Below are 9,833 nucleotides of genomic sequence, written 5' to 3' on the forward strand. Positions count from 1 at the left end.
AATCCAGTCACATTAGATTTCTGTTGCCAGTCAATACAAATGCTTGCAGATAATCTCAACCCAGCATAAAGGTAAAGCAAAAAGACAAATTAATTAACTAATTAATTAAGCTGATGGATTCATTGTCACAGATAGTAATCACCGTAAGAAAGCTAGCAGAGGTATTCTGCCAAAACTAGACATCAATATTTTTTACGAGTTCTTAATAAAATTAACTTTTAGCTGCTTCCCCTCTAAGCTGGAGCAAGAGTTCAGTGAACACAGGGGATGGAATAGTGATTTCTTTTGAGTTAGTTCCACACGTGCTTCACCATTGCAGAGCACGCGCTACCAGCAGTGCAGCACTGTCACCACTAGATAGCAGTGTTTTCCTCTACTCAGGCTTCCCTTGTTTTGAAATCCTCTGTGTGTGTGTGTGTGTGTGTGTGTGTGTGTGTGTGTGTGTGTCTTCAAACCAAAGGTTGAGCTTGTCTGACTGGGTAGGTGAGACATCTGAGACACTAGGAGAGAAAGAGCCTAATATACATTCAGTAAAGAGAATATTTGACTGAGGGGCCTACCTCTAGTTCAATCCTCAGAGTTGAGTACTCTGAGATCCAGAAAGGAAGAAACATGGAGAAACTCCTGGGAGGGACTTTAGTGATTTTCTGTCTTCAGCTGACCAGTGAGTTGGGGGTCATGGTGACAGAAACAGGGAGATCCAATTTCAAAGTTCACATGACTAAGGGGGTAAAGGCTTCTTACTAATATTGAATTGTAATCTTAAAATGTAGTGATTGACTCATGATCTCTGGTCTGTGTTTCTGCCTAGGGGTGAGCAGCCAACAAGAAGAAGAGAAGCTTCAGGCTCTGATCATCCAGGAAGGTGAAAATGCCACCATGAACTGCAGCTACAAAACAACTATAACCAATTTACAATGGTATAGACAAGCTTCGGGCACAGGCCCCATCCTGCTGATTCTAATCCGTTCAAATGAGAGAGAGAAACCCAGCAGAAGATTCAGAGCCACACTCGACACTTCCAACAAAAGAAGCACCCTGTCCATCACAGATGCCCAACCTGCAGACACTGCTACTTACTTCTGTGCCACTGACGCACAGCACTCAAAAGGCACCTGCCACCCCTGCACAAACCTTTCTGAAGCAGCTTTTTGGAGACTCTGACAGTGCTGGAGTCTCTATCTTTCAGGGAGGAGAGTCTACAAAAAGCTGGAGACATGAAATGACAACTTTCCCAGCTTGTGACTTGTGTTTTGAGCATCTTGGACTAGGGAAAAGAGCACGGAATTTGGAGTGGGAAACTGCAATGTCAGGCTCAATCCTGTCTAACAATGCAACAGCCTCCAATCTTCTCACTGGAAATGAAGAATTCAGATAGATAAGCCCAAAAGATTCCTCTACTGTAAATGTGTTAAAACAAAAAAGTAAGCCCTGGACACTTGTGGAGGATGACAAGGGATTTCTCAGTGTTAGAGGGTCTTATCTTTCCTTTGTATGCTTCCCTGGGGCCCAGGTGGGTCTTTGAAATGCATGGAATAATTCTTTACAAGCTTCTAAATCCTATGTGGGAAACAGTGGACTCATCAAGATTTAGGTTAGAAGGGGCCTTAACCAAATGTGTCACTGTGTCACTGTGAAATCGTTGTGTAGCCAGACTCAGATGTGAATCTTTAGGAAAACAAAGATCAAAATGTGATACTGCTGTGTTCTACTTATGTGATTTTTTTTTAGTTTTCCTACTAGTAAAATGAAACCTTACAAGAAAGTAATAATTTTCCCCATCCAAATGAGAAATATATGTTCTCAACTACATCGTGCATTTCTGTGTTTTGAAAGCAGATACTTCTATAATCAAACACATAACACCTTTCCATCTGTTTATTCATGTTCCTACTAAGATAAACAAATGCTGGCTATGGTTTTCTTGACAGATTTTTGACTTGTTGAAAATGTGTTTGTGGATAAAATTAGAGTGTTTCTATCTGTGTGTGTGCTCAGTGAAGAAGGTGGGGGAGGGCAGAAACTGGCTGTGGGGGACAATGTTTCATGAGAGCCACACATTGATCTGACATTATCACTCATGTCAGAATCATCTAGACAATTATGTTCAGTTGTGGCTGATTTAGTGATTAATGAAGGGATGGGTTTATATTTAAATGAACACCACGTGCATTAGTCAGAGATGGGCTGAGCTTCACATTACTGAAAACCCAAGCGATTTTTTTTTCAACAAGGTGGAGTCAATATTTCTTCATAAATAAATCTTACAATGAACAGGGCTGATAGTGTAGTTTTATCATATTGTGAGGAATCCAGGATCCTTTTTCCTTACTATTTCTCATCCTTCAGGCATCATAGTTATCTTTGTGTTTTCAAGATGTTCTAGAGATCTTTCCACTTTATTCACCTTCTAGGCAAAAAGTAGTAAGTTGAAGGGCAAACGGATTCATGCTGACCAGCTCAGTTTCCAGGAACATGACCCAACAGCATCTGCTTACATTGTATTCACAAGAATGTTGTCCACTGTCCCCACACCTCTCCATCTGTAAGGATGGTGGGAAAAACATATTTCTTTGTGTATACTTCCATCTATATTCCAAAGGCATTCTTTTAGAAAGAAAGAGGAAGAAATATGCATTAAGTGTAAGGTATATTAGGACTCCTATGATTTTCTGGCTCACAGTTATTCATTTTTGACTTTATTATGCCCAATCTATGCCTAGTTCTAAGGAAGTTACCTACTCCACAAGTCTTCCAGAAGACATCACAATTCATGCAAAATGTTAAAATCCATCCTATTTCTTTGTCCTTCTGCCCCCAGAAAAATAGACATGCTCTCATTCAAAGCACTCCTCTGACTGTAGGAACAGTGATCCTGTAAGAGTGAAAACGTTGACCATGCAGATGGATCCGCATTTGCTCTTAGGATGGACACATGTCTTCATATTTCTTTTTAAAAAAGATTTATTAATTTTTATTGCAAAGTCAGATATACAGAGAGAGGAGGAGAGACAGAGAGGAAGAACTTTCGTCCAGTGATTCACTCCCCAAGTGAATGTAACTCCGAAGTCAGGAGCCAGGAACTTCCTCTGGGTCTCCCATGTGGGTGCAGGGTCCCAAAAGTTTGGGCTGTCCTCAACTGCTTTCCCAGGCCACAAGCAGGGAGCTGGATGGGAAGTGGAGCTGCTGGGATTAGAACCGGCGCTCATATGGGTTCCTTGTGCATGCAAGGCAAGGACTTTAGCCACTAGGCCATGGTGCTGGACCCATGTCTTCATATTTCTTACAGAACTTACAGAGGTGGCTCTTACCACCTCTCCAGTTTCATTCACAATGTGTTTCTTCTCTCTCTAATTTGGGTCCAACTTAAAACGCTTCATTTCTCCTGTACAATTTCCTCAGAGTGATTTTAGATTATTTTCTTGTTTTTATTTTTTCTCAACTTTTTTTCTCATCTCAAAGGATAGAGAAACTGGAACTTCTCATCTTGTACATTTCATGTGGTATGTTGGGAGTCAGGAGCTGAAGGAAGCCTGGAATGTTTAGCATCACAAACTTCTTCTGTTCAAATGCCCAAATTTTACCTCCTTCCTTTCATTATTTGATTAAAGGCCATCTTTGCTGTTGCTTTGTGCATCCCTAAATGGCTCAGACCTTTATTTGAGCTCTTTAAGCACCAAAGTGTCTTGGACCCTAAGGTCATCAAGCCACCCTCTTTCTTCTTTCTGCCCACTCACTTATTTAATGCAGCTGCTTTATTTTTAAGCCCCTTGAATAAGCTATGATAATGTTATAGGGAAGAAACCAATAAGAAGATAAGCCTGCATTTCTCGGGTTTCAGTCTGTTGATCTTCAGTTGCATATAGAATATTGTGAGGGCTTAGTAAGCATCAGAAAACCACAGCCCAAATGTCAAAACTGCCACATAATATTGTACCGAAAGTATAACTGGAGAACACCCATGCCCAGTCACTTACACATTGACAATAGTGGAGCTGAGTAGTTGCAGCAAAGACTGCAATTCAATGCCTAAACATTTATTCTGGTGGACATTTGGCACTCCACTTTCCATACTAGGGACCCCCGCTTTCCATACTGGAGTGATTGTGCTTGAATTCCAGATCCACTTCTGATTCTATTTTCTTGAGAATGCGCACCCTGAAAGGCAACAGATGATCACTCAAGTATGTGGTTCCCTGTGACCCCACATGGGAGGCTAGGATGAAATTCCAGGCTCCTGGCTTCAGCCTGGCCTCGTCCCAGGTGTTGTGGACATTTGAGAAGTGAATCAGTAAATGAGTGATCTCTTTATTTCTGTCTTGCTGCCTTTCAAATAAAAAGGTGAAATCAAATATGTTTGCCAACCTTGAGATACAGGAATTTGTGAGCATTTTTAAGTGGTACTTTCTGTGTGGAGATGAAGATTAATAAAAGTCTGTTTCTAATAATCTAGATGATTATAACAGTATATCACTCTTGCTTCTGGTGTTTTTAATGTCATTTAAACTAAATTAAGAGCAAAGGAATAATGACACTGTTGAGATGAAGATGTCTTGGCTGTTTAAGTGGGATAAGTTTTAAAAGAATTTAGTTATGATTTTGAGTATAGCCGTATAGGATTAACTCCCAGGAATGTTCATTCCCATAGTCCCTACTATCTTTCCATTGGAAGAGGATGTGTTGGTCACATTTATTGATTGGAAGTATAAACATTCAATTAAGAAAACATAAATGTGACAAAACATACACAAAATATATTTTTCCTGCAATGAATTTTCTGGGCCTTGTTAAATATTAATAAAATTGCACAAAGACTTACATGAGCATTATTGAATAGAAAATATTCCCCCGCAAACTCTAGTAATTGCTAATCATAATTATTTAATCAATAGTACATCAAGCTCCAAATCATGTTTATGAAGTCAGTTATTGAATTACATATCCATAGCTTTTCTTCTAATAAATTAAATCTTTAGTTTCAGAAAAAATCATCCCTCACTAATTCTTTAATTCTATTTGGCTTATATATTTATTTGAGTTGATAATTATACAATATCTATGTGCCTAAGTTTATATCTAATTTTATTTTCATGTGTTACATCTTAATATTTAAAAGCATCCATGGGAGTGGCCCCTCACAGGAAAATGTGCACCTTACTCAGTTCTTAAAAACGCTAAATGCACTTGTTACCCAGGTCCTCAGTCTGCTCCTGGAAGAAGCCAGTCTTCCTATGGTCTGAGACATACACTCTCGCCTGGCCAGGACCTCATGAAATCATAGTTTTGCTCACCAGAGACATCTATTCATTCAGTTATTCGATTCCTTTTTAAAATATTTATTTATTTATTTGAAAGACAGAATTACAGAGCGGATGGGTGGGGCAAACATACACACACACACACACACACACAATCTTTCATCTATTGGTTTATACCCTAAATGTCCACAACAGCAGGGGCTGTGTCAAATCAAATGCAAGAGTCAGGAGCTTCTTCAAGGTCTCCAAATGGGTTCAGGGCCCCAAGCATTTGGGTTAACCTTTGCTCTTTCCCAGGTATGTTACTGGAGCACTGGACTGAAAGTTGAGCAACCAGTTCTCAAACAGATACACACACAGGATGCTTGTGTCACAGGTGGTGGCTTTATCCTCTAAAGCGCCATATTCATCCTTATTCAATAGTTTTTTTAGATGTGTTTTGAGCATCCCCTTTGAACTAGAGGCCTGCATGCTCTGGGAAATGAACTACTGATTCTTATAAGATTAAGTGTCTGAGCTCAGGGGCATCAAGGATAGCTTGAGAAACGGCACTAAAGTGTATCCTACGAAATGGAATGGACAGTGATAGACAACATGCAAAGCCTTGTGGGACTCAGCCTGAAGACATGAGTGGGCGTTCTTTTAGAGAGGTGGTATAAATGCCGTTTCTTGACTAATAGGAATTACTCAAGAAATGGTATGGGAGAAAAGGTTATTCTAAGCAGGGGTCTTGGGCTCCAGGAGACCAGTGGAGACTATGCCAAAAATATTTCAGGACGTGCTTTTTTGTGTTCTCATCATACCCTAAGGAGTCAAAAAAATGACACCAAGTATGAACAAACCTTAGATGTTGGGACTGAGGCTATTTAAAGAAGTAGCACACCTTGTACTTTCAAGAGAAGATAGAGGAAATATGTGCTGTCTCAGCTCCAGGCATCCTGCGAGCTCTGCAGGGTTTAGTGCTTCCTTCCTGGGGCTCCACCCCTCACCCCATTTCCCTTCTTTATAATTTATGCCCAAAGTTCCAGTCCCAGGCAAGTATCAGAGGCCGAGCAGACTGCAAGTACAGAAGCAGACACAAGAGGGTGCTACTCCTTCAGGTGTTGATTGGACACAAAGTCCAATTGCATTCTGACCACACCCCTGTCACAGCCTGTGGCAGGATCTTGTAGAAAACTTGTCTTCCTTAACACCTAAGCCAGAGTTCTGTGGACGTTTCTCCCAAAGACCAAGCAACTAGACGAAGAATCCTCTCTGCTTTTGTGTGTCTGTGAACAAAATGTTCTGTGGCTTCTCATTGGTCATGCTGCCAGCTTCCAGCTCAGGACTTGTGATTCTGTTGATCCTCGGTGAGTAGTCTTCAAGTCTAAGATATCTTAGCATGACCTTTTACCCCTTCTGGACTGCAGACTGTCCCTTCTACATTACCAATATAACAAAACCCTTTCTTTTTTTAATTAGGAGGAGCCAGTGGAGACTCTGTGACCCAGACAGAAGGCCTGGTCACTCTCCTGGAAGGCACAGAACTAACCTTGAACTGCACTTACCAGACCAGCTATCCACCTTTCCTTTACTGGTACATCCAGTCTCAACACCAGGGGCTCGAGCTCCTCCTGAAAAGTTCATCTGAAACCCAGGAGGTGAACAGCAAAGGCTTCCTGGCCAGTCATGTCAAGAGCCAGAGTTCCTTCCACCTGAGGAAATCCACTGTGAAAATGTCAGACTCAGCCGTGTACTTCTGTGGTCTGCAGACACAGTGAGAGTAGTTGCGGGGGGAGCTGAACACAAACCCTGAGGGTGCAGGTGGGGCTTGGCTGTGTGCAGTCCTGGCAGGGACTGTCTTCCCTCTCTAGCGTCCTGTGCTGGAGGCTTCCTCCAAGGACAGGAGCTTCCAACTTTGATGCAACAGAGCCCACGAACCATGGAGTTCTTGGATGACTCCCCAGAGAGGAATTGTGGCTGAAACAGAGTTGAGTGAAATTAAAGCTGTGATTTTTAACAAGACTTCTCTGTTTAGTACTTCTGTCTCTTCTATAATGGGCAAATATTCTCAAGCAGTAATGCCAATTTTGCTATATGCTCAGTTGATCTGTGCTGAAATATTTCACAAAGTGTTTACAAAGTTCCCCAGAGGGGGAAAAATTTCACAGGCTATGTGTGACCTTGAATCTTTTAACTCCTGGAATCAGGATTGTATGTCTTCTTGACTTTAGCTGCAGGAATTCCATCTCCAATTACTGGGGTGTTCATCCCCTTCTTCCCTTGAGTTCTTCGTGCTCTGCGGTTGCTCCAGAAATGCTGCTGTTCAAGTCAGTTCTATAACAAGAGCAAAGACTGAAATGATGCTTCCAATGTCAATTGCACTGCACTTTCAAAACATCCCAGTTAGCCAGGGCTATGTCCCTGGTCTAACTTGCTTACACCTGCTGACACATCTTTCCATGTATCTTATTATCCCACCAGCTCTTTAACATAAGGCCAAAATAATGACCAGATTCTGTATCTGAGGATCTGACAAGGGAAGGCTCTGGATTCCAGCCTGATGAGAACTAGGAAATCTAACATTGTTTGTATTATTGCGTATATATATCCTTACCCCTTCTGCAGTGGTCCAACTCAGCACTCAAAGAACTCAGGTTACTGTTTACAAGAGGGTAGGATATACTTGTACTCTTGTTCACTGGGATCCCAAATGGATAAAATAATCCCCTCCCCACACACACACACACAAAAACACAAAACAGAAATGATGGCTTCTTGTTGAACCTCCAGGGGACACAGCTCACAAGGGAAGTGCATTCTACTCTTTTAAAGTTCTGAGAACCTTTATGTCCTTAATCTGTCTTATATTCTTGGCAGGGGCAGATGCAGGGCCTGATGCTACTTTTATTTCTAAGGTTCTCTTTAAGAAAACTATCAGGAAATGACATATAATGTGAGTTTCTAAGACCTGAATCATGTGTTCACCAGTGGGAGCTATGACCTGCCAAGAGAGTTTCCCAAGTTTCCCCACTAGGTCCACTCCCAGACCTAGATCTTATACAAGCCAGCAGGTGTTAGACCTTTACCCAGCATAGCCTGCCCCCTCTGACCCAACCTTTGAATGGGCTGGTGGATGTTGCTGCCCAGCCTGCCTCACACATTGTATTTCAGGGTGTCCATGTGGGTGCTGCAGCCTGGACCTGCCCAGCCTATTCCCATCCCCAGTAACCGTGAGTGTTAGTGTGTTCCATGGTCATCATAACTAGGCCAACTCTTTTTTTTCTTTTAATTTCATTTTATGACATGGTTTCATAGGCTCTGGGATTCCCCTCAACCCCTCTCCATGCCCTACCCCCATGTTGGATTCCTCCACATTGTTGCAGTAGTACAGTTTATATCCAGTCATGATTCCTTCATTGCGAGCATGAACCATGCATAGAGTCCAGACTAGGCTAACTCTTAAGTTAACCAGTGGGACTTATAATTCCACAGGGTTAGGCCCACATATCTCCCACAGAATCTACCCCTAAGCCTGGTTCTCTTGTGTGTTGGTTAGTGTCATGGCCCAGCCTCATTACCCATCCCCTGTTCCCACACTCACTGTCAGGTACCAGGATCTAGTCCTCAGCCCTAGCTTTTGTGTGGGCTGGCATGTGGTGGTCAGTAGTGTTCCATGTTGACAAGTCCAGCTTAGGTCTCCCATGTGGGTTGATGCATCAGTCTGACCCACACAGATTTTCTGGCCTCTCCCCTCCAAACCACCAGTTCTCAGTCCCCTTGCTTACCTGCAAGAGCAGTGATCTTGTTGGTGGGATCCCTCAGGATTCATTTATCACCTACAACACAGTCCCATGCAGTCCTCCCTTCCCAATATCTCATTGCCCTTTTCCCTAATGAATCCACAGTCCTTGTGCTTGGGAGCTCATGGGTTCTCTAGTCCAGTCCTCAGAAGCCCCATGGGTGATAAGCTGTGTCCACCCACTGGAGGCCATGTGGGGGCCTGGTGCCTTCCTCCTCTACACATCCAAGATCCAGGCCCATTGAAGTTCTCTAGGCTTGGTCCATCAGCACACCAGGGCAACATGCTGACCTGGGGGCTCTCCCTTCCACTCTCCTCACCTCACCCAGAACCAAGCACATGGGGAAATCTCCAGGTTCATTCCACTGCCTAGATGTGAGCTCCCAGGTCCCCACATGTCCCACCAGCACTAGGCCCATATCTCTCCCTCCACCCAAGCCCACATCCTGAGGCCCCCACAGGCTGCCACCACCCCCTGGCCAGCTCGGTGCTAAGATACAGCATTTTGATGAACCCATTTCTTATTGTAAATTTAAGATATCTCATAGGCTTATGTTTACAACTGTGAAACACAAGTCCTGATATCTTGTTTTTTAAAAGATTTGTTTACTTATTTTGAGAGCGTTACAGAGAAGGAAGGAGGGGGAAACAGAGAAAAGGATAAGGGGAGAAATTTCTCATCTGCTTGCTCACTCTTGGCCAAAGTCATGAGCCAGAAGCTTCTTCTGAGTCTCCCACAAGAGTGGTAAGGGGTTCAAGTACTTTGGCTATTCTCTGCTGTTTTCCCAGGCCAT

At 42.8% G+C, this 9,833-nt stretch overlaps 2 gene segments (V, D, J or C); both read left to right on the top strand.

The window, feature by feature from the left end:
• Positions 1-511: 511 nt before the first annotated feature.
• Positions 512-2,180, top strand: LOC131480569 (T cell receptor alpha variable 17-like). The segment is given in 2 exon segments: positions 512-664; positions 812-2,180. Coding segments are annotated over 2 exon segments (405 nt in total).
• Positions 2,181-6,426: 4,246 nt separating this feature from the next.
• On the top strand, positions 6,427-7,303 carry LOC131480576 (T cell receptor alpha variable 18-like). The segment is given in 2 exon segments: positions 6,427-6,607; positions 6,720-7,303. Coding segments are annotated over 2 exon segments (369 nt in total).
• Positions 7,304-9,833: the final 2,530 nt, after the last annotated feature.

This window comes from Ochotona princeps, chromosome 6 (genome assembly GCF_030435755.1).
Source record: "Ochotona princeps isolate mOchPri1 chromosome 6, mOchPri1.hap1, whole genome shotgun sequence".
NCBI classification, from domain to species: Eukaryota; Metazoa; Chordata; class Mammalia; order Lagomorpha; family Ochotonidae; genus Ochotona; species Ochotona princeps.